The 25479-nt window shown below is 36.6% G+C and overlaps 1 protein-coding gene across 4 annotated transcripts; it reads left to right on the top strand.

Annotated features, from left to right (window-relative positions):
• The first annotated feature begins 272 nt into the window (after window positions 1-272).
• LOC123319393 lies at window positions 273-25479 on the top strand. Of its 4 annotated transcripts, none has more exons than XM_044906328.1 (4): window positions 273-412; window positions 23759-24000; window positions 24110-24196; window positions 24438-25479. In XM_044906328.1, the coding sequence occupies exons 1-4, from the start codon at window positions 406-408 to the stop codon at window positions 24798-24800; spliced, it is 699 nt and encodes a 232-aa protein (XP_044762263.1). In that variant the 5' UTR covers window positions 273-405; the 3' UTR covers window positions 24801-25479. The 4 variants fall into 4 exon arrangements, with proteins under 4 accessions (XP_044762263.1, XP_044762260.1, XP_044762262.1 ...); XM_044906325.1 differs by lacking the exon at window positions 273-412 and adding an exon at window positions 15064-15231; XM_044906327.1 differs by lacking the exon at window positions 273-412 and adding an exon at window positions 17266-17315.

Raw genomic sequence — 25479 nt, forward strand, 5'->3', positions numbered from 1 at the left:
ACAATTATGCTACAGTAAAGATAGTATAAGATCAATAAGTATGCCCAAGTCACAGCCAAAAACAACCCTTGAGGCTTTTTACTTATAGGTAATCATGTCCATACTGTCATCTACAGCCGATTCTATGCTCGTTGTCCATAAACCAATTATACCTCCACCGTTACAATTATCATTTCTTGGAAATGTTAATAAAAGTGTGACCCCACCATATGAGAGCTCCGTGTTATGGATAATTTTCCTTTTCTTCTCATTTTAACGTTGTCCGACGACAAATCTGTAGATGCTGCTTGTGCAAGTGCCACTCGCGATAGCTTTTGTTGACAGTTGTCAACATAATCTTGTGAAACTCTTCTGTGATAGTGTTGATTTAGCCGTGATTTGCAACAAGCGTTTTCGTGGATTAATATGCTACGTAAGTTGTTCTGTAGGTTTTGTTTTCGTTTAGTTCCATTTTGTTTTGATTACATCTTCGGATTGTGCTTTCGTCGATGCTGCGATGACAAGATGGATCATCTTGAGTGCATGCCTGTGAAATAGGTCGGAATTTCAGCTTTCGTAATTCCCAAAGAGTCTAAGGCGCTGAGATTGGATTTCATACTGGAGAATTATTCTTGAACTTCCTCGATTTCTCTTAGAATAATAAGACAATGCTTGATTCAAAACTATTTTTTATTTACTGAATATTTTTTTAAAATATTCCATTCGTTACTGAAGTAAAATCTACAATCTACGATGTGAAACAAAATGGTTCAGCCATCAGGAGAGAGAAATTCAGACAACCTTTTTTCATGAAAAAATCGATAAATTGGTCAATGCTCTCATCTGCTATGCAAACAATTCAGATTTTAGGAATGATCAATATAAAACTGAGGTATGCCGTTCAAAATAGTTTCATGAGCAAGTTCAATATCTTTTTTTCAACACATGTAGTTGAATCACTGATGATATCAAACTGATAATATTTTGATCGAATTATTTGCTCAATGATGATTGTTCAGGTATTATGGAGTTTTGAAAGGAAGTCGTGGATTGTTATTCTCAAAGGACTGAGATGCACTTTGTTAATCAATTGAAATAAGCAATCTTAATGAACCACTATATTCCTACAAAACTTATAGACTCAAAGAGGTGCAGTTTTTTGGAGATTCAAAACAACTGAACAAATGCCTTAATCTCTCAATTTTTCTTGGAGTATGCAGTACATATTGTCGAAAATTCAAATCTGAGTTACAATTTTCCAAAAACATACTTTTTCAGAAGACTGGGGAGTTCCCCTATAGGATGATCTCACGAATCTTATCATAAACATCGATTATTGTACTTCAATAAAAAATATCTTCCAGTCCATAAACAAAACTAATCAGCATAAGCAATCAATTTACAGGTAGTTCAGTGATTCAGCTGACTACTAATACCTTATTTGTTGACATCTATCCAGATATTGGATTTATCTCCGCGATCTTTATCTCGCAATGTCTTTCATTCGAGAATAGTTACAAATAACATAATTTTGATTGTATCTCCGGGGATATACCTGTTTGGTCGTTTGGATGGGGGTTCCTATGGAAATTATGTTGATTTATAGATGAATCGCTGTAGATTTTCGTGAGAGGATTGAATTATGGAGAAAATTTGGAGATGTGGTTGAAAAGTCATCCAGACCTCACTGTGCGAAGAATAAATATTTCCTAGTATGTTTTCGCTATCAGATTCAAGTATATTGTTCCATTATTCGAATAGGTAATATTTTTTCTCAACATTGAATATAAATGGTTCAAATTTATTCATGCGTATAAGCAGATAAACAATATCCACAGATTCCCCCCATTATTTTTCAATTAATTCAATTACCAATAAACAAATTTCCCGATAAAACTGTAATATTTTCTCCATTTTTCCCAGGTAGATAATAATTCCTGAGTAATGATATAATACATCGGAAAAAGCCAAATGATTCAAATTCCGTACTCCAGCTATAGAATAATTAACTCCTTTGTACTGGTTAATAAATTCTCTATGGGATTTCCTACAGTACCGACAAGATTTTCACAATTATTATGCAACGACATAAATTATGCAATTGATATCTTACCATCTAGTGGCCAGGCTGATAAATGGTGTTAAAACTTTTTAATGGAATTCTAATAGATTGCCGGTATATACCTACACGGATCAAATTGTCAACAGCGTTGTTGGCCTAAGTTCATTGGTGAGGCGAGTATTTATATTGACTGAATCCATTTTATGGTGGATATATTCACTGCCAAGAAGAAGTATCTACTCTAATTGGAGATCATCTTTATTCTTCAATCTTTGGGTCTTATTCATTTGATACATTTTGTATCAACCCACATCTTTTGACACATAAATACCTTTGACAGGTATTTCTACCAAATACCAAATGGTATCTCTACCATTTTTTGTGAAAAGTGAAAAGATTTTTTAACATCTTCAGTTGTCTTGAAGATATAACCAAATTTTGATAAAAATTGAAGTATCGAGCCATCATCAAGTAGGTTCTTGTATTTAAAAGGGTTAAGAGGTAAGCAGAGTTACGAAAATATGCTCAATATATACCCTTGGTGATCAATGTCCTTCGTATGTGACCGTGAAAAATTGGACTGCAAGCTTCAAAATAGGTAAATTTTCCATTGAAGATGGTGACCGATCGGAAAGGCCAGTTTCTATGTCAGTCCCCGAAAATGTCGATGCAGTTCATGACATGATTTTATCAGACCGTCGAATTGGGCTAAAACGGATATCTGAAGCACTGAATATTTCATACGAACGCGTTCATCATAAAGTTCACGTCAATTTGGAAATGAGAAAAATTGCTGCAAAATGTATCCCCAAATGTTTGAATGTTGACCAAAAGCGTGCAAGGGTAGAAGCATCGCCTTCGTTCTGTGCTCGATTTGAAACCTAGGTAGACTTCTCAAACCGAATTGTTACTATGGATGAGACTAAGATACATTTCTACGATCCAGAAACAAAGCAGCAATCGATGGAATGGCTACACTCTGGTTCTCCAAGACCTAAGAAGTTTCGTGTCCAAATATCTGCTGAAAAAGTTCTTGCTTCAGTTTTTCGGGATTACCATGGAGTAATCATGATTGATTTTTCGGATAAGGGTAGAACAATAAGCGGTGATTTGGGGTTTGAATTACTAGAACACCCCCCTAATTCACCAGATTTGGCTCCATCCGACTATCATCTCTTTCCTCAACTGAAAAAAAGTTTAAAAGGTCGTAAATTTTCTTCCAACGAAGAGGTAATAAAAGCTGTGGAGGTCTGGTTTGCAGAGCAAGAAGAAACATTTTTTTTGAAAGGTCTAGAGACGTTGCAGGTTCGCTGTAATAAATGTATCCAATTAAGAGGAGGATATATTGGGTAATAAAATATTTTGACAATGAAATTTTGTTTGGTTCAATAGTAGGCGCAAAATTTTTCAATATATCCTCGTATATTAGTTTTGTTTATATCTTGTACTATGGATAAAAAAACAACTTCGTTATTTTAAACAAGAATGCATCCTTTTTGATCTCATATCATCATTTGATCTGGCAATTAAATGCATTCTTTCAGCGTACATCCTGAGGACTCGACAAGCTCAGGAATTCTATTTGTTGTCGTATAAAAAAACACTTGATAAATTGATATAATATTCTTTACCAGCTGTTGAACACGTAAACTGATAAAAGGTAACGTGAAACCGTATTCAAGAACGTACAACAATTTTCAACTCGTTAAATAGGTGATAATGGTAGTTTTGCAAGGCAGCACTTCTCGAACAAACATGTCTCAGGTTTGTTTGAGAGACGCAATAGATTGTTCGGATGCACGCTTTCAATCTATTATGCAGTTTTTGATAAGTTCAAATCTATCGAGATATATTTGTAAATAACGGATGAACTCACAGTTCGTATATAGAAAAATGCATGGTTCACGTGAAGTAGGTAACTTATACGCCAAGTGAAAAAATTCCATATCTGAAATTGAGAATTATTAGATAAGAGAGAGGCTGGATAACAACGGTTACACTCAACTAAAGACGAGATATCTTTAATACATTTAAGGTTTTTAATTGTAGTTTGTAGCCCCAGCAAAATAGCTTCATGAAATTGAATATAAAATATTGTCAATCTTTTTTTTTCGGTACCAAATACACTGCGCAAAAAAATTAACGCACATTATGGAAATCTCAAATTTATTCTACAACTGAAGGTGTTCTCAATGATAATTATTTTCATCAGAATTATGCATGCATATGTTTTCCACTTTCAACGGTTTTCTTCAATACAGATGTTTTTTCCCAGCAGATTTTGAATGTATTGGCTCCATTCTAAAATCAGTTGTTCTCGATCAATTCTAGTGATCAATAGTTTTTCTTTCGTTTGATTTTCTACACTCGATCGCTATGCAACGCGAAACACGCAATTTGACCTAAGAGGAATGTGCCCAAGCGGTAGTTTTGCGAGAAGAAGGGTGGACATACACAAGAATGGCAGAAAGGTTTGGAGTTTCCCATACAAGTGTGTCCAGAATGTTGCAGCGATTCAGGGAGACAGGTATGAATGTCCGAAGACCAGGACAGGGTAGACCACGGGTAACAACTGCCATTCAAGAACGTTACTTGAGAGTTTCTTCGTTCAGACAACGGTTTGCAACCGCTCGCCTCCTTCAAATTCAGCTTGAGCAAACTCATGAGGTTCAAATAAGCACTCAGACAATAAGAAATCGCCTCAGAGAATATGATTTAAGGCCTCGTGTCGCGGCAAGAGGCCCAGCTCTTACCCCAGCCCATCGAAGGGCGCGTTTGGATTTTGCGAGAGAGCATATCCATTGGGAAAGAGTTCTCTTCACAGATGAGTGTAGATTCTGCCTCTACCATTGTGATCGACGTTCCCTTGTATACAGACGTTCACATGAAAGATATGCTCAGTGTAATTTCCTGAATACTACTGGTTTCGGGGGAGGATCGATTATGGTATGGGGTGGAATATCTTTGATTGCTCGCACAGACATAATGGAGCTATGAATGTTGATAAGTATATAAGGAACATTCTTGAAGAGCATGTAGTGCCATTTGCCCCATACATTGGTAAAAATTTCATTTTTATGGACGATAATGCCAGACCCCATCATGCGCGCATCGTTCAGGAGTACCTTGAAGAGGTTGAAGTCTCTCGAATGGAATGGCCAGCAAGAAGTCCAGATCTCAATCCGATTGAGCAGGTAGGGACAACCTCAATAGAAGGCTGAGCAGTTCAGAAAATCATCCAGCTACTCTTAATGACTTAGGAATCCAACTCGGAGAAATCTGGGAAGGATTAGATCAGAACATTTTAAGATCACTCATTTTGAGTATGAACCGTCGTTGCCGAGCTGTAATTAACGCAAGGAGTGGAAATACCAAGTATTAAATCACTTATCAGCATTTCAGTATTTTGAAAATTGTTCATTTCTCTTCTTTCACATAAGATTCGGTGAAATGCTGAATTTTTCTTCCATTTAATGTGTCTTGTTTCGTTCAAAACCTTCCCGAGAGAACATAAAAAATAAGTTATAAAGTCAATGTAGAGTTAACTTTCATTAAATTTGAGATTTTCAGAATGTGCATTAATTTTTTTGCGCAGTGTAGTTCAGTTTACATTCACGATATTGTGGTAGCGAAACATGTGTAGGGATTAAATAACTCCTGTTTTCCCATATCCTGTAATTCACTTGATTAATATGGATTTTCATCCAGTATAGACCCATCAATTCAATAGTTGAGCCAAATTTCACTTCTACTTTTTAGTCGCAAACTACCTGTAAAATCAGCCTGCAAAATTTAGACAGAGACAATCTACACACCCTGTATAACAGCCAATAAATTCAGAGAGGATTGGATTAGGCGATGATAAAACCCTAAAAAGAGCACCAAACAGCTATGTGCCTTGCCCCCTTCTAGGTGCGCCACTGTTGAATATGTTTGGAGGACCTGGCTTGGTGGAATGTACCTTCCGCGCCTCCATTCCCCAGAGAAAAGTTCATCAACACCACCTCGCGAGAGAAAAACGCATCAGTCTAGGCTCACTTTCCCATGGTTGAAAATTGCACTCGCATCCATGTCTATTTTAAAACGCGAATCGAAGAAATGTAGACCATTGCCATCACCTGATTCATGGAGCACACCCACGTACATTCATCAGGGGACCTCGATCCGTTGGAGGTTGACAACCAGGGAAATATTTGGCGAATTTGCTTACTCCTCAACTACGTTCGTGGATAGGCTCTCACAGAGTCCAGTTGCAAATCTTCGGATTGCATAGCAGCACCTGCAGCCTCGGTGTAACCAGAGGTACAACCAGATGTGCGTGTTCTTGAACGCCTACCGTTGTTGTGCTTTCCATTCATAAATGTAATAGCGACATTTTTAAACACCTGATACTGCTTTGCATATCGTTGAATTACTACAGCAGCGTTAGAATGTGTAGGCAGGATTGTGAGTTGCTAATAACAATTATTTTTACAAGTATATATAGATATAGGGAGTCAATGAAACATATCTCGCAAAATTCGGTTAGAAATAGCAACAAAACAAAACTCTCCCTGTGATTGTCGTGTTTTTGACATTTGAGTCAAGCCTCCATGAGGGAAGGTTGCCCCTCTGCCCCCTCCTGGTACCGCCCATGTCTCCTGACGCTACACGTCAGTGCTTTCATTATTTTTACTGGATTCGGTTCATTCGTCTTTGATGACAATTAATAAATAAATCACGTCGATAGCCTAAAATTAGATCATGGATCATATTATGGTACAACGAATTATCCAATGTTTAGTTCGAATGACGTAAAATTGCATGAAGTAATTGTTATTCAGGGCGTGATTGACAATAACTGTTCAACTGCTCGGATTTGTTTATCATCCTGGTTGTCCAGAACACGGATATCGTCGAATATGCTCATACTGCTCCACAAAAGTTGAGGAAGTTCGGAAGTTTTGTGGTTTCGTAAGTTGAAGATTTTTTTCCATCAAATACTCAATCCAATGTTTACTCCCTTATATTTTATATCTCTTTTACTCCGTTTGATTGCTTTTTCAGCGTCAAAATCTGAAAATTTGTTTTGGATTATTGCCTAGACGTAAACTTAGTGCGCACGAAGCCAATAGGACTATTGGTACGAGGATATATTGAAACATTTTTAGCCTACTATAGAACAAAACAAAATTTCAATGTCGAAATATTTTTCTACTCAATATACTCCCCTCTTAATTGGATACATTTACTAGAACGAACCTGCAACGTCTCTAGACCTTCCAAAAAACTGGAGGTCTGCAAACTAGACCTCCACAGCTTTTATTACCTCCTCGTTGGAAGAAAAAAAAAAACTTTTTTTTAGTTGAGGAAAGAGATGATAGTCGGATGGAGCCAAATCTGATGAATAAGGGGGGTGTTCTAGTGATTCAAACCCTAAATCACGAATTTTTTGCATGGCAACATGAGATTTGTGTGCAGGGGCGTTGTCCTGCAAAAACAAAACACCTTTGGATAGCTTTCCGTGTCTTTTCTCTTTAATTTTTTCCCATAGAGTGGTCAGTAATGTCGAATAGTAATCTCTGGCTATTGTTCTACCCTTATACAAAAAATCGATCATGATTACTCCATGACAATCCCAAAAAACTGAAGCAAAAACTTTTCCAGCAGATTTTTAGACACGAAACTTCTCAGGTCTTGGAGAACCAGAGTGTAGCCATTCCATCGATTGTTGCTTTGTTTCTGGATCGCAGAAATGTACCCAAGTCTCATCCATAATAACACTTCGGTTTAAGAAGTCTACATCGTTTTCAAATCGAGCACACATCGAAAGCGATGTTTCTACCCTTGCACGCTTTTGGTCAACATTTGGGGATCCATTTTGCATGTGGGCAACCCTGTATAATGAAGAAATGTCTCCCACGTCCATAAACAACATAAAAACGCGTCCCTTCTATAAATCCTAAAAATAAATTTTCGAGATAAATGCGATGAGTGTACAATTAACAGGACAATAATTAGATAACATCAAGTACACGCATTTACAGGTTGGTACCGAGAATACAGGGAGATTTTCGGAATCGCTCATTTGCAAACGTTTTTCCATCCCGGCTACATTTTTCCAATTCAATTCGATTCGAAGAAAGCGACACAGATGCAATTAGCGGTTATGAGTCGAGGTCGCACTGTCAAACGCGAACATTTCAATTGTTTGTGGAAGCCTGACGGACTTTTCGCATCTTAGAAGGCGTTTCCTGGATCTGGATCTTACGTTTTGGACGGCCTTATTGTTTCAATCCGACTGGAACAATTATTTTGGTCCGTCATAATTGGAAGATGTAATTATCGATGGTTCCAAACGCCTACGAGTTCTGGCTAGGCCTATATTGTCTTGTCGCTTCGTGACTCCTCAACGGGGTTTCCTACATGTGGATGTGGCGTTCCTAGATTCGGATTTTCTTCGGAAATCATTTCCATATTCCGATGTATTCAACGTTAGAATCGCAACTTTGAGGCTTCACAGATTCATGTACATACCTCGTTCATAAACTGGGTTGTTCTATAGTTCGAGAAAATATGTCCTGGTCACGGCGCCAATTTGACTCTTAATCTTACAGCTTGATTGAGATACCCCTAAGTGTCCTTAGATTACATAAGCTATCGGATATCAAACTAAGGCTAATCCACACTTGCAATCTCCATTTTCTTTGAGGAAGTACCTCATGCGTCATCGACAAAGTGAGACAACGCATTAAAATTGCTATTTACCTTGATTGTTGCTGCGCTGTTAAGTCCAAAGTGAGAAAAGCAAACAGAAACCAACGTTGCGTGTGTCCACTAAAATTAAAATAATAGCAAGGGACAGGTAATTGGATACCAGGGCAGACAATCATGTCATATTAGTCCGTCTTAATGAACCAAGTAATACCGGGTGGCTCTCACGCAGATGCAGCAAAAACGGCAATTTTTCATACTGCCAGTCGATTTGTATATATGCAACTTGGGAGGGTCATTCGTTATTGAGTGATCTTACAAGGATTCTCAACATCGAGAGGTGTTTCATTGCTCTCTGTAATGGTTGTTGAGAGAAAGGAATTTACACATTGTTGAGCTGATGAAATGAGTTTTTCTTACATGCGGCGATAATGATTATTTGATTGTGATATGATCTCGACGATATAAGGTAGAGATTATCGAATGATGTCGTTATAATTATGTATCATGGATCTGGGTCAGATTTATCCGATGCCTTGTCATCGAAACAAGTCATTTCACCGAAAATAGAATCAAAATTCAAGATGTCTGAGATACAACCCTTGGAATCGATTAATTGTAGTAGGCTGTATATGCTGTCATAAACAACGATGTGTTTTTTTTCCGTTTGAACGTATAAGTTCGCTTTCAATCGTCAATATTTGAAGAAATAGCAACAATATCGAATGTTATGCCCCTGTAAAACTCGAAGAGTAGAATGCTCAAAGGGAAGCTCTTGAGGAACCAACCAAGTACTACCTTGACCATGATTTCCAATGATCTCTAGACATTTTCTAAAAACACGAATTGCATTTGGTTGTGCAGTTTTCGAAATCGATTTTTTTTTCATTCTGTCAATAAAACCAGTCTGCGAATACACCTTTTAGCCATTATAGAACAGAATATTCCTTAAACAACCATTTTTTCTGTTCAATTCGAAGCTTGTCTACATTTTAAAGAACCACTTGGTACCTTGGCCGATTCCCAAGTGAAACCCTTGTTTGTCGAATTAGACGGAAAGTTCAAGAGTTGACTCGTTGTGGACAACTTGAAGGCACAATATTAGGTTGTCAAATAATTATATTTTGTGATGAATGCATTCCTCCTCACTCACGGTCGAAAAGAATGAGTTAACCTTGGATCCCAGACGGTTAAGTTTGGGTTATATATGCAAGACGACTAGTTTAAATTATGCACTTTATTCCGTTGTAGGTATTTGCAACATCGGCCAAAAGAACAAGGCAAAAAAATACAGTCTACCTATCGCCAATGGAATATATTCTCTAATATACTGTGTTAGTTGAATGGTTCCATAATTTTCTGAAGGGTAAAATAATGATACTGTACGAGGATGTATTGATATCTAGTTAGTCTAGACCAGTTCCATGCCTAAAAAAAATATTGCGTTACCATAGCAACGAACAATAACTCATTAGAAGTGTCAGTGTGAAGTTTGAGGTCAAAAAAGTAAACCAAAGTTAGGCAATAAATTAAAAGAAAGAAGATGTCCACCGAAATTGTGAAAATCGAAAAATTGGAGCCATCATCAAGTAACTGTATTTGAAAGGGTTGAGAGGTAAGCAGATTTACGAAGATATGCTTAATACCCTTGGTGATCAATGTCCTTCGTATGCGAACGTGAAAAATTGGACTGCAAGCTTCAAAAGAGGTAAATTTTTCATTGAAGTTGATGACAGATCGGGAAGGCCAGTTTCTGTTTCAATCCCCGAAAATATCGATGCAGTTCATGACATGATTTTATCACAGCGTCGAAATGGGATAAAACGGATATCTGAAGCACTGAATATATCATACAAACGTGTTCATCATATAGTTGACGTCAATTTGGACATGAGAAAAATGGCTGCAAAATGGATCCCCAGATGTTTGAATGTTGACCAAAAGCGTGCAAGGGTAGAAGCATCGCATTCGATCTATGCTTGATCTGAAAATGCTGTAGTTAAACCGAATTTTTACTATGGATGAGACTTGGTAGCATTTCTGCGATCCAGAAACAAGGCAACAATCGATGGAATGGCGACACTCTGGTTCTCCAAGACCTAAGAAGTTTCGTGTCCAAAAATCTGCTGAAAAAGTTCTTGCTTCAGTTTTTTGGGATTGCCATGGAGTAATCATGATTGATTTTTGGATAAGGGTACAACAATAACCGGAGATTTCTATTCGACATTACTGACCACTTTACGGGAAAAAATTGAAAAGATAAGGAGCGGAAAGCTATCCAAAGGTGTTTTGTTTTTGCAGGACAACGCTCCTGCACACAAATCTCATGTTGCCATGCAAAAAATTCATGATTTAGGGTTTGAATTACTATAACAACCCCCTCATTCACCAGATTCGCCTCCATCGGACTATCATCTCTTTCCTCAATTGAAAAAAAGTTTAAAAGGTCGTTAAGTTTCTTCCAACGAGGAGATAATGAGAGCTGTGAAGGTCTGGTTTGCAGAGCAAGAAGAAAAATTTTTTTGAAAGGTCTAGAGACGTTGCAGGTTCGCTATAATAAATGTAACCAATTAAGAGGAGAATATGTTGAGTAATAAAATATTTTGACATTGAAATTTTGTTTGGTTCCATAGTAGGCTAAGAATTCTTCAATATATCCTCGTATGCTAACTTTCAGATTTTGGATACGACAACTAAAAACATAATTTGCAAACTCAGTTTATCATTTTGAAGCCTAAATTCCTCCTGGCCATCATCTCAGTTGTTCCATCGAAAAAATAATACCTATTAATCCCACTTATTATAATGTTATTTAATAAGGAACTAAATCCTTAGCAACATCGGCCTAGAGGACTGTATGATGTCATAATTTTATGGCAACAGGTGTTTGATTCCAAACGATCCAATTCAGAATTATTTATCGACCGGTTGATTTACCAATATTATTCCATTATGCTAGACCCATTGTTAGTCATTCGTCTGATGGTTGATTGAATTCAGAACATTCCTTCGACTGGGGGTTTTTGATTGACCTTCCAATCAACGTCAATGACGGATTAACTAATCAGAGAAGGATTTTTGGAATTCGATGTACTAAGTGACATAGGAAACAGAGTACCACTAGCAGCACTAAAAAAATGAGGGACCTTCAAAACGTTATTTCAGAGCAAAATTCTGGTTCGAACTCCTGTATGGGTTGCAGAAAAAGCTCCTTCAGTCCATGCCTCATCTGTTTGTTGTTTTCTTCGGTAAGCTCATGACTTAGTCGTCCTGCAAACTCCACGTCTATGCAACATACCGCATATACCATACCCAGTCGATCAAACTGTCCAGTCGGTTCCCGGTTCCCAGAAAATGCTCCGAAAATATCTCCATTCAGAGCGTTTCGCTCAATTTACGATAAGCGAACCTCTGCATAACACGATTGACCTCTACGTCTGTCGCCTGTAGCTATCGGTGACGTCATACTGGTACGTCATACATCGGCTAGATCGCGTTGTGTGATGTCAAGTTTGCTCCACATCCTGATTAGTGTAGCGTATTATGCTTAGATTGGGCGAAAAACTCATAAACATTGCCCAAGGGTATACACATTGCGATGTCGCTTGAGGCATTCACGTGTAAAGTTCGACAATCTTGACATTGAATCTTCCGTTATGGTTAACTGATTTGAGCCCGTCGGACTTGGATGAAATCAGGAGGAATTGGACCCTTTTTTGAGTTTTTTTTTTCTCGATGAGGGAGTGGTTGTTCATTCAAACTCTGCGAGTATTCAGATTATTAGTTTTATGTCCGAAGAGTCTTTAAAATGAGCTTCCAAAATTCTCAGTCAAACCAATTCGAAGTCCGCTCAGTGTTGCAAAACATACACGAGTAGGAGCCAGTGAAAGCATAAGAACTGGACTGCCTACAGGTTTATTTCAATCCCATATGCACCAAAAGCGATACAGGTGGTTTGTATGAATTCCGCTAACGTGGGAACAGCGCACTTGACTGATAAACAAAATAGCAATAATTGTACATCGTAATCAGATTCATTCATAACAAATACACCGTGGATATTATTTTGTCACCTCGGATCGTGATAGTAAGTTCAACATACTCCCACAAGTTTGGGTGTAGAGATAGAGCGGTTTATGTGGATTCGTAATATGAACCGTGTAGGTATTGAGAATGTACAGCACAGCTAGTGACCTCTGTCAGGTCTATCGGTAGCTGAACTTGGACGAAAGGTGCGAGAGATTTACCTGTGAAGGCTCATCTCTGGAACTTGTGGTCGTATTGGGTTCATTGGGAAAGTATCAAACATTTCTATGGGGTGTTTCAGAACCAATACCAAAAATTATAAGAAGGGTGTTCACTTAAGATGAGCGAAAATTTGGGAAATTTCTTCTCCACCTCTATCAACCGAAAACAACGTATGTTTCTACCGAAGATAGCTTCTGTTGTTTCAATTATGATTGTAAAAAACCTCTATTTTCTATTTGAGTCATTTCTCGAAAAGTTTTATGGAGAAAATCGATAACTTTCCTCTATAACTGCCCTAATGAGTATTTGCTATGATCGACTGATTTTGTCCTGTGCTAGATTTCCATGGAAAATACTTTAGTGGAAACCGTTTCACCATATCTCCATTTGTCTTGAAGATATAACCAAATTTTGTATTTCGTCGATGTGCCATAACTTTTTAATCTTCGAAAATACCCAAGAATGATTCTACAGGCACTTTTTCACTGGAAATACAACACTATACTCCCTTCACTTTCATTTTAGCACTCGGTTGACCATGGAAATTTGACACATTTCACTCTGTATAGTACGAAAATGTGGGGTTATGACGCTTGTCAAAATATTTTTTGGTTCTAAATCAACGCTATGTTGCCCGTTCTACGTGAAAGATTCTGTTATTATGTATTTTATCACAATGTCGAATCTCTTCGGAAAATATGTGACGAACATAATTGAAGTTTATACAAACTGATTGAAGGCATACCAAATCCAGTTATTTGCATGGAAAATACAAGAGATGAGTATAATATCATAATATGCACTAGCTTGAGGAGAGTTAATGTTCGATATCTTCTTTGGCTAAAGTTTGAATACGTTAAATCAGTTGTAGATTTCAAAAATATTAACCCGAAGATGAAATGCATATGTTGCAGTGGTTGGGAATGGGTATCTCCCGAAGGAATAAACAGATAATTACAAGAATGTTAAATTCTTCAACAAAAATCTCTTGCATCAATATAAGTGAAAGGAATTAAAGGAAGTTTCAATCAAGATGAACTGTGAACCTTTGAACAAAAATTTCACATGAATAAACAATTAGCAGGGCAACTGGCGCATTTGTGGCTATTCATCTTAATGCATTGATATAATAATAATAATTAGGTATTTATTGGTACCTTAAGACATTTACAATGTATAGGACAAGTCAAATGAAAAATAGAAAAATCAATTTTCGGGAACCTATTCTACGATAACATTAATCGAAAATCCTGTAGTGAACTTTTCGCATTATTCACTCAAACATAAAATTCTCAAATGCCACCACTTTTTTGGGTCTCCCAATAGAAGGAAATTCTTTGTCATCCTCTTCATTGAAAATCTTTCTGATTGTGGAAATATTCAGTTGAAATATAAGTCGTTTAGATTCAGATGAAACATTATATAAATTCTCTTACATTGAATATGTTCGCTACCTTCTGACGTATTGTGGATTTTAGAATATCAGGCTATAACTAGTTGAATGAGCGGACCTGAATTCTAAATAGCACTTCCTGAACCCGTGTTTCTTTTTTCAATCACTTTCGGCATTTTCGTAATAAAAATTGATATTAGTTGTGGCAACGGCGTTATGACATTAACGACATTTCATGAGTGCCAACCTTACTCCGTTCTAGTTACAAAAACTTGAGAAAATTATTTCATGGCCAACCGACTGCTAAACTAAATGCGAATGCAGTATAGTCTTGAAACAATTTGAGATAACCTGTGCATCATCACTTGTTCAAACCCGATTAATTATGGGAAATAATGAGCCAAAAATCGAAAGCGTGCCATCAGATTGAATCGGCATTATCCAGATTATCTTGTGATCGATCCGTTAGTTCCCCGAACTCCGAAAACGTTGCCTAATTATTACAAACGCAAAGATAAGACCGAGGTCACGGTTCCCGAGGTGCGAAAATTCCTCAGCCATCCAGGGATTCCTCCTGGTCCAGATAAGATCGCTCCCCAGGCCCCCACCACCGTCGATGTTGATGCCTAAGATTCTGCTGTCCCCAGGATCAGCACACGCTATAAAATGACTAAGGTTCTCGGGAAAAAGTCACAAGTGAAGCGGTCTGTAGACGAATAAGGTTGGTTAATTTTGATGAATCATAGGCCACTAGCTGCGTGCGAGCGTTCAAGTGAATTGTATCAGAGTAGCTGCGGAAGGATTCCCTCGATAGAATCAATGGAAAAAGACGGTGGACGAAAGGGCATATCTTTAGGTAAATATAACTCGCGATTACCTCGTGTGAAACGGGCCTAACCTTGATATCGCGGTGTTTCTGTGCTCTTCCTATTATAAGTGTTGGTTACTGTGTGATTTATGATCTGAAACGGTGAGTCGATTGATACACAGGCATGTTTAAGCAGCTGACTGAAAGTTTTCGGATTGGGAAAAAAATTTCCTCTTTTCTCATTTTTTTTCTTGAAGTGCCTATCATATCTGTGGATGTTAGCTATCACATTCTCTTTCGTAACGTCAAAAAACTACTGGCCATCTCTAACTTTTGCAGAAGTCGTTTTTTCAATAGTCTCGATCTAAAATAATTTACTATCTTTAGCTCATTAAATTTTCTTCATTTTTAAAATTTCTACCCTAAGAAATTTTAGATTTTACTCGGTGATCAACTCTGGTCATATCCTATAGATAACTTCTTCGAATAATTCTTGAAAATATCGAGTAAACTGGCCTTTTTTCCGTTATTTTCATTGGACCATACATTACCTCCTCTCATTTGATATCAGCTCCCTTAATAACTGCTAAAATAGCTATTTTAATCTCTCTGAACCATACCTGTTCATTAGAACTTGAATTTTATCGAACAATTGATGATTTTCGGTTATTTCACTTTCTGATATGTTCAAATATATTCTACAATCGCACAGAGAAAATGCAAAAATGAATTAACACTTCAAAATTGGCTTCAATACAGTTCTATTTTATTAGTATGAAAGATTTCCTTTAATGAAATATTGCAGAAAAGATCCACTAAAAAACTACAAATTGAATATTCATTTAATCTCGGTTTTAAATTCCGATTGTGTATCGATGTTTTGATATCATTCCATTAAATAGGTCAATATAACCACTTGATAAGTACAAGATGGCGAATGCGCTTACATTTCACTTTCACAATGTCTGGGATATAGTGAAACCTGAAAAATACTCGAACAGAATAGCTCTTAATAATTTATTAGTATTTATTGGTACAACAAGTGGGTTAAAAGAATAAACATTCATAACTCTCGTGTTTTACACAAACTTTTATTTCATTTTGATTAGGATTCAGGTGATAACAGTTTCCAGAGAATTATCTAATTTATAAAATGACATGAAAGGTATGGATTTGATTGATTGTTGCTAAGGCATCATTCTATCCATAGCAACAAGGGCAAGATGGCGTTTATCCACTCGTGCTCATGTTATTTTATTTCAGTAGTGAATTAAAATTTTTTTATTGGCTGAAGGGATTAACGCCAACTTGTTGCCATAGCTCTGATAAAATTTTTTTTAAACGCCAAAATGTCGCAAAATTTACGCGGTCAACATGTCTTCTCTTTCTTCCTTGGTACCAGAATTCCAGTTTATCTACAGTCCCTGACCAGTTTATTAGACGCACTGAGGATTTTTTTTATATTTACTGGTATTGCCCGAGGAAAAAGCAGATTATTTGAATTTCATTTCCACAGAATGTCAGTTTTATCTACGACTCTCATTGAATTGTTTTGATGTTTTAGTATTAATACTTAAGTATGAATCAGTACTGTCTTCCAGTGGACGTCCTGCACTCTGCAGGTTCGGACGTTATTTCGATAATCCACATATGAAATCATCATCCTCGAATGCAGCAAACCGAACAATTCTGCATTGATAGTATAAAGCTCTCATAGCTACTCATTGTGGCTCAGCAAAATATTAGAATTTCTTGTTTAATCATCAATAAATCAAAATTTGTTTTATTGAATATGACATATTATATGTGAAAATCATTTACAGATCAAGTATGTATAACATTCAATTCAATAATTCAATATTCAAAAACAAATAACCTACTAAACAATTTCAAAGCCTGTTTGATTGAGATTTTGCATCGAATCAATGCGTCTAATAATATGGCCAGGGACTGTATAAAGATTATTATCGAACGAAACAAAATAATACTTCTAGAACAATCTCTTTATCTACCAATTTGAATATTATCGATGACAATGACGCAAATTTTCGTATAAATGGAATCGCCTATAGCTCGTAAATTGTTGTGAATCTCAATTATGTCAACGAATAACATCAAATTTTCTCCAAACGGTAATGTACAATTTTTTTTTCAGTTTCATTTTCATTACCGTGATCATTCGAGAAATGTTCGTGTGCAAATCAAGGAATTGTGTCCCCAGCGCTGTATATATCTCCGAGAAGAATATTTTATTGTTTAGTTGCTCTGTGAATCGATAAAGACAATCTGGGTTGATCGAAAGAATATCGCTGTGCGGTTACACCAAATGTTTCATAATTCAATTTTGTGATGTAAAACTTGACAAGTCAGACGAAGGTGAATTTGAAATTTTCATTTTATTAAAAAAGTACCGACGCTCTTTCTCCCATTTCCAAATATTCACAGAGCGCTGTCGAAATGTCACAATATGCATAGCGAACAATCGTCCTAAAGCATGTGAAAATTGACGTAAACGTCAGCCACGTCAGCATTTTGACAGAAACCAGTTTTGCGCAGTAGCAAAACCTGACGTCATGATCAGCACATCAACGCAAGACTACAGTTGGCGGAAAAAAGAAAATGGGGTTTTTCCAGAAAAGCGGTAGCCTAACCTCACGTTTATACAGACGGCTTTGACTTCAGCTACTCCTAGGATCAGTATAAATTGAGGTTTGAGGGAAAAAGTCAGTCAGAAGTGAAGCGGTGTTTGGTCGAATAAGGTTGGTTAATAAGTATAATAGTCTACAAGAATCCTCTGAGTATTGAAGTGAATTGTATCAGAGTAGCTGTGGTAGGATTTCCTTGATAACCAATGGAGAAAGACGGTCGCCGAAGAGGCATATCTTTAGGTAAAAACTGCTGTTGTACGTACCATCTTCGAAGGTGAAGTTCAGATAAAAATCATAGTGATGTGACTGCCTTTTTTGTTTGCATTTGCCCATTAATTTATACCAGAAGGATGTACCAGCAATTTCACAAGGCATTCAAATATGTACGCTCAAAAACATCAAAGATTTATTTCGGTAGAAATTTTTTTTATATCGTGATACTTCATCAATAAACTACTCAAAAATCAAGAATCACTTATTCTTGCATTATAGAGTGTCACTTTGTTCCAAGTCTATTCCATTGATGAATCTGATCCTGTTTCATGATTCACTCGGAATAGATGAATGGGTTACTCAGTAAATAAACAATTTTCAAGTGGGACTTCTTGAAATTCATTATTATATCGTAAAGAGCATCGTTGACATAGGCTTACTCATTTTTTGGCGCCACGAAAAAAACCTCAATTGTAACGTACGTGAAAGATAAACTCTCGTCTATGGAGGGAAATATTAAATTGTGTCGATAGTTACAGTCTTATCTGAAAATACCGCAGTGCACAGGATGCTCCACTGATTCGCATGCTGTTTTGGTCGAGTATTGTATTTTGTGCATGTTTTTGGAAAGAATGTTCTTATAGTGATAATAAAAAGCAGCTGATTTTGACAAATCGTTAGAGTACCCTATAGTAGGAAAATGAAAAGAATTTCCTACTATTGGGAAACCCAAAAAAGTGGTGGCATTTGAGAATTTTATGTTTGAGTGAATTAATGCGAAAAGTTTACTACAGGATTTTCGATAAATGTCATTGGAGAATAAGTTCCCTAAAATGGATTTTTCTATTTTTCATTTGACTTGTCCTATACAATGTAAATGTCTTAAGGTACTAATAAATACCTAATTATTATTATTACATCAATGTATTACGATGAATAGCCACAATTACGCGCAAGTTGCCTTGTTACTTGTTTATTCATGTGAATTTTTGTTCAACGGTGTAGTTGCATCTTAAATTGAAACTTCCTTCAATTCCTTTTACTTATATTGATGCAAGATGATTTTTGTTGAAGAATTTATTATAATATTCTTGTAATTATCTGTTAATTCCTTCGGGAGATACCCATTCCCAACCACTGGATCATATGCATTTCATTTTCGGGTTAATATTTTTGAAATCTTCAAATGATGTAAGCCAAAGAAGATAACGAACATTAACTCTCCTCAAGCTAGTGCAGATTATGATATTATACTGATTTCTTGTATTTTCCATGCAAATAACTGGATTTGGTATGCCTTCAATCAGTTTGTATAAACTTCAATTATGTTCGTCACATATTTTCCGAAGAGATTCGACATTGTGATAAAATACGTAATAACAGAAACTTTTACGTAGAACGGGCAACATAGCGTTGATTTAAAACCCAAAAATGTTTTGACAAGCTTCATAACCCCAAATTTTCGTAGTATACAGAGTGAAATGTGTCAAATTTCCATGGCCAACCGACTGCTAAAATAAAATTGAATGAAGTTATGAAAACTTGAGAAAATTATTTCATGGCCAACCGAGTGCTAAAATGAAAGTGAATGGCGTACAGTAATACTTTCGTGCTTACTGGTGGTCTTTGAAGATCCTTCATCTACGATCCCAACGCTTAGTTCACCGTCAATAAAACAGGAACCCAATGGACCAAAATCACCTACCTCCGTGTTGTTTTTCCGCATCTAATAAAACAAATGATTCACGACAGATCCATTCTAAACCGCAGCCTCCTTCGTAGATACGTCCAACCCAATCGAACCCAAGTGATAATATTAATATAAATAGACGGCAGTAGAAAAAAGTTACAACACCATTATAATTAGTTGTCGGCTTCGCCTATTAGTTTAAACAACCCATAGGTAGGTTTATTAAAAGGAAACGCCGTATATTACTACGTTCGGTTCCCGTTCTTGAACGGTGGAGCACATCATCGGTTATAGAATTCGAGAGCGGTCACTTATTCATAGACAAATGTTGGTCGAGACCACCGGAGTCAGAGGTTTGGCCTCCGGTACGGTCCGAAGCCCTGGGCTTATACGCGGCGTGTCTCCTTTGTACTTGTTAAATCTGAGCCTACTATAACGCGGTTAAGTGTCGGACGTCTGAGGTACGGGAGCGTTGATCGTAATCAATGAAAACCCCATTTTTCCACCACTTCTTACACCTCGGGCTCGCCAAGTTCAGCAACACCGGACAAATCTAAATTCTTAATCAAGTAGGCTTTTTTTAGGTGATTTTTCGGTCTATGACTGGACGTAGTGCCTAGCTTGTACCGTCTGAAGGTTCATAGATCGTAAATATGTGACTGAATGTCATTTATACAGGGCGGGACTTTGACTCTGGCAAATATTTTAACAGTAGATTCTTGAAGTCCAAAGAAACACTTTTTTCCTATACCATTTTTTCCGATTCGGTCCTGATGAAAATATATAGCCATTTTGAGCCTTCATAATGAGCTGTGCCAACCCTGGAAAAACGAAATTACTTTCAAGATAACTAGCTGAATCTGTGCAACTACACATCTGTGGATTTTTTTAAAAACAGTTGTATTCAGCCAAAGTAGCCAATTTTTCGAATTTCACAGATACTTTTTAATATTTGAACTCAAATTACTCGAAAATAGCGCATTATATGAGAAAATATTTCATATCTTTTTATATTTTTATGGTACGTAATGGTCATAATGAGAAAACTGGAAGACGTGGGTGATATCTTGTGTTCGAAAAATATTCATCAAATGAATGGTAAACTATATTCCGAAATTCATTTCATTCGATAAAACCGTTTGTGAGATAAAACTGAAAATAACATTTTTTCATGGTTTTTCAACAGCCTGTATCTCTTAAACCGAGCCGATTCGGAAAAAATGGTAAAGGAGAAAAGTGTTTCTTTCGACCTCAAGAATTTGCGGTTAAAATGTTTGTACGAGTCAAAAGCTCACTCTGTATATTGAACATGAACCAATTCTGCATTGAAATGATGCAGAGTTTCAAGATCAAGAACACTCAAATAGTTTCATTCTCGAGTTATTCGAAAGAACTCAAAAGCAAATTCATTATTTCCAAGTATTGCCCATATAAAATTTGCCCCATCATCATCTCTGCTTTTTTTCTCTAGAATGCACCACTTCTCAGTAAAAAATTGAAAACTATTTGATATTCAAAAACAAACTCCAGAAGAGCAATCGAACAATGAATTCTATTACATCAAAAAGCTTCCCAAACTACAAGAAATGTTAGAAATCGCGGGCTCCAGCCAGGATACAACAGTCCAGCCTTATACTCATGGATTGCTAGGGAAAACATAGACCGCCCTGTATCTTGGAAACGGAACCAAGGCTTACAGAACCTTTCCGACTCAAAAACTCCGCAATGTTCATGGAACACCCTGTTTATCCAAGTAGAAACTCTAATGAGGATTCCGCAATGTTTGTGTTGAGAAAACAACATCATCCTGGCCTATTAGTGAATCTCTGCAAGAGAAGGACCAGATCTTGATTGAATGTTCCATAGAGATTTGTTTTCAATCGATCTTGCATCAAACTTTAGTGTTTTTCTGAAGTACCAGAGGGTAGAACCTGGTGAATCTCCGATGTACCTAGTTTAGGAGAATTTGAAGATTTGAAACTATTTTTGGATTAGGATTAGAGGCAGTTTGTCTGAGATGGCAACAAATTGATGAACTTAGCTCTAATTTATCTGTGCATGAAAATTATCTTTTAAAATACGTTGACAATCACATTCCTAGTCTTGTGGAACTTTTGCCACAAGTTCTTCGTCGAGATGCCTAAACTAATGGCAGTTTGTCGACTAAGGCACTACCCCCTCTCCTACCTTTTTGGTACCACCAATGGGAGACCACCTAACGGTACCTGAGCGATTTTCACAAAAGAGAATTGCAACAATTGTGTTATCTAGCAGGCAATCGACTATTGCTCTTACTTCTTCCACTATTTCTACGGGTCGACCAGGTATACTTAAGCTACCAAGCACCCTCCACCGTCCAATAACCAGAGACTACTCCCGTACACGCCCCGCCTCAGCGTTTGTCTTCAGCTTCTTGGTGTGTGTCATATCCATCAAATAAAAGAGATCGCAAAAGCCATCTCACACGTACTACGAAACTAGAAGGTACTCTTAGGACATCGCTAGCGTAGAGAAGCGAGATTTTAGTGGCGGCGTTGTGCGGTTTGAGTATATCCAGTTTGACTCCGACCGCGGTCAGTAATAGTTCGCAAAACGAGCGGGTTCCATTTTTCGAGAGGGAACCACCAATGTTAAGTTGGGGGAGGTGCTGTTATGTTTCAGATACCGAAGGAATTACCTGGTTTGGCAACCAGCAACTGTGAGTTCCGACTTTTTGTTTCTCGTTTAATTTATTTTAATTTTTTCCTCTTATTTCTCTATTCTTTTTATATTTTTTTTTAAGTCCCTGTGACCAAAATTTTTGGGCCTTCAGATCAATTGTCAGGTGTTGTAGAATGAATATCACTGCTTAACTCTTCTCTTTTTGTAGCTCCCATTTTTGTACTGATAATCGACATACTTTTTTAGTAATTTTCGATTTATTGTGAGGCTTACGATCCTTTTTTTCGTACTGAAAATCATCAAACAATTATGTATAATTATCCTCGAATTTCTTATTTCTTTTGTCTGTGTTTTCCATTCGATAATATTAGGTAGTATTTCCAAAGTTATATATAACTGACTGCCCTTTTTTATCACCACTGAGTCTGATGCTCAATGCTTTCATTCACCCATACCCCTCATATTCTTCATCAGTCAAAATCCACAGTTTTCTATTCAGAAAAATCAAGTTCCTGTCGAACTTATCACCCAAAAATAAAAATGGTTGATATCTATGTTTCGAAATATTTCCGAAGATCTCCTGATGCATAAAAAAATGCATTATAACAGTTAGAGTGCAATATCATTAACCGCAACATAATGTCTATTGACTATACCTGACAAGTAATTATTATAATCGAATATAGTTGTTACCTACCTTTATCAGGAATTTGTTGTGGAGGAACTCATCAATTACTAATCAGAAAACGAAATGTTTTTATTTCAACCGTTTTCACTTTGTTAACACCAGTGTGTGGAAAGACAAATAGACGAATGTTTTTCAAGCTGTGTGTAGTAGAAAATTGCGGTTTTTCTAGTTTATGAGAGACAACCTTGAAGAGATTTAAAAAATTTGGTCCTTTGGGATATTAGGACATGAAATGAAGGGAAAAATTCCACCACGAAAATTTAAATCATTGATAAAAATTAAATCATAAAAAAGTCAATGCAGACGGAATTACTTACTGAACAATGAAAATATCTTCAACCAGAATGTTACCCCAGTATTACTTTTTTCACTTTCTATAGAATGGTCGCTAAGGTCATAGAATTTCCGTATAGTCTTGTGTGTATCGAGAAAAAGTTATTGTTTCACGAAAAACAATAAAAAATTGATTTCAAGACTCTTTTGACGCAAATCATCGGTATCCAAATCAAATCCACGTTCAATACAGGTTAATGTCAGTTGGACAAAGGATCAAAAGGCCAGGTTGCCACCGCTGACAGACAGGGGTGTCTGTCATCTGTCATCTATCACTTTTCAAGTCAAATTTGGATGGATTTTCCGGTGTTCCATTGACTGATACTGAATTTTTTTCCGCAGATATCCGATATACTCTCTATGTTATCATGGTGATTGGTCAATTCACTCCTTGCATTGCGGAATGCAATACGATTCAGTGGTGGACCGATCCTTGCAACAATACACCTGCCCCACCCATGATGGAGAAATACAGACATGGCAGAAGTGCAGAGCGTAATGTGGTGGTGATAAATCAGCTGAAGATGCTCATCATTAAGAGCAGGAAGGACCTGAAGGATATGGAGAGGTTGTACAGGAATGAGGTGAATATTATTGTTAAAACTATCACCCTTCTGGTGCATTGGTCAAAACCAGAAACGAAATATAAAGCCCCATGACAAGCATCGAGTACATCTTTCGTTTTTTTTGCAGACTGGAGGCGTTAAACATCTGAGGCATACTTTTGAATGGCTCAACACAACAGAGATGGTGAGGAGGATAAAATCTCCGAAGAACTTCGTAAGTATAGATTATTAAATCTGTCATTCCACAAAAAAAAATTGAGTTGAAAATAAAAAGATCGAAAAAAGTGAGGTAAAATCAATGGAAATAATAAAAAATAAAAAGGAGTAAACAATAGAACGCCCTCAAATAGAAACTAGTATGTTACGTTGCTAATTTGGTTGGAAATAAAAAAAGTTGAAAAAAAAAATAAAAAAAAGGAAAAAAAAATAATTTTTTTTTATTATTTTTGTTACAGAAGATTAAGTTGCGAAGGCTGCATCCGTACTTACAACGATTTGCAGGAGCGCTAGAAATCTTATCCAGTACCTCCATCAATTCCCAGGGCCACTTCAACAAGAACAAAAGAAATGGGATAATCTACGAGGCCAAGAAAAATCTCAGGGGTCTCATCTGCGAGGTAAACCAAGCCATACCGAGCAGATTTCGAAGAAAACTGTGCCTGGAGAAGATGCACATCGGCTTGCCCACCCAAATGAACCTGACAGATTCGTATTTTTACGACGTACAAATCTTGAAAAATCTCAAACGGTTCCTCACGCAAATAGAGAAGAAAGGTCTGAAACTGAGACTCAAGAAGAAACATCGGAAGCATGTCTGATAGGTTCACAACGCGAATAGGTTTAGGATTTTTTTTACATTTTTCTGTGATAATACTCTTAGATAATAATGTGATATTCCCCCTTTACGCTATCGAATCGATAAATCACAAAAAAAATTCAAATTCCCCAATAGCTAAAAAAAAATCAGAAATGTGTAAAATTTAAATTTTGCGATTTTTTCATTCGACACCTACTAGCGTTTTTTGATAAGAAGACGCTTTTTTTTGGTCGATAACTCGCAGCAAAAACACTACTTTGATGAGTGACGTGAAGTAATAAAATCCTGAAAGTCAATTTCCAATGACAAACCCCAGATTTCTATAGTCACCAAATATCGAAAAATTATTTTTTTATTTCTTAAACGTATTCGATAGCTCAATTAAGTTGACAATATCAGTATTCTCTGTACAATTTGTATGTAATTTTTGTATATTTTTGTATAGATTTTCTCGATTCTAGTTGTTAATGTTTCACATTCCATGTCAGTAGGACAACCGTATTTAATTTATTTAATTTATTTCAATCTAATTTATTCGCCGACTCATGAAAATGGTTGTATTAGGATGTGAAAATCGATTTTAATCGAATATTGTAAATATGTATTCAAGTACGACTTTGAATAGTTCCTCTTTTTACTTTTGTATTTATTTTGTACTTAATAAATATTTCGAATAAAAA

The sequence above is a fragment of the Coccinella septempunctata genome, chromosome 8 (assembly GCF_907165205.1).
Source record: "Coccinella septempunctata chromosome 8, icCocSept1.1, whole genome shotgun sequence".
Lineage (NCBI taxonomy): Eukaryota > Metazoa > Arthropoda > Insecta > Coleoptera > Coccinellidae > Coccinella > Coccinella septempunctata.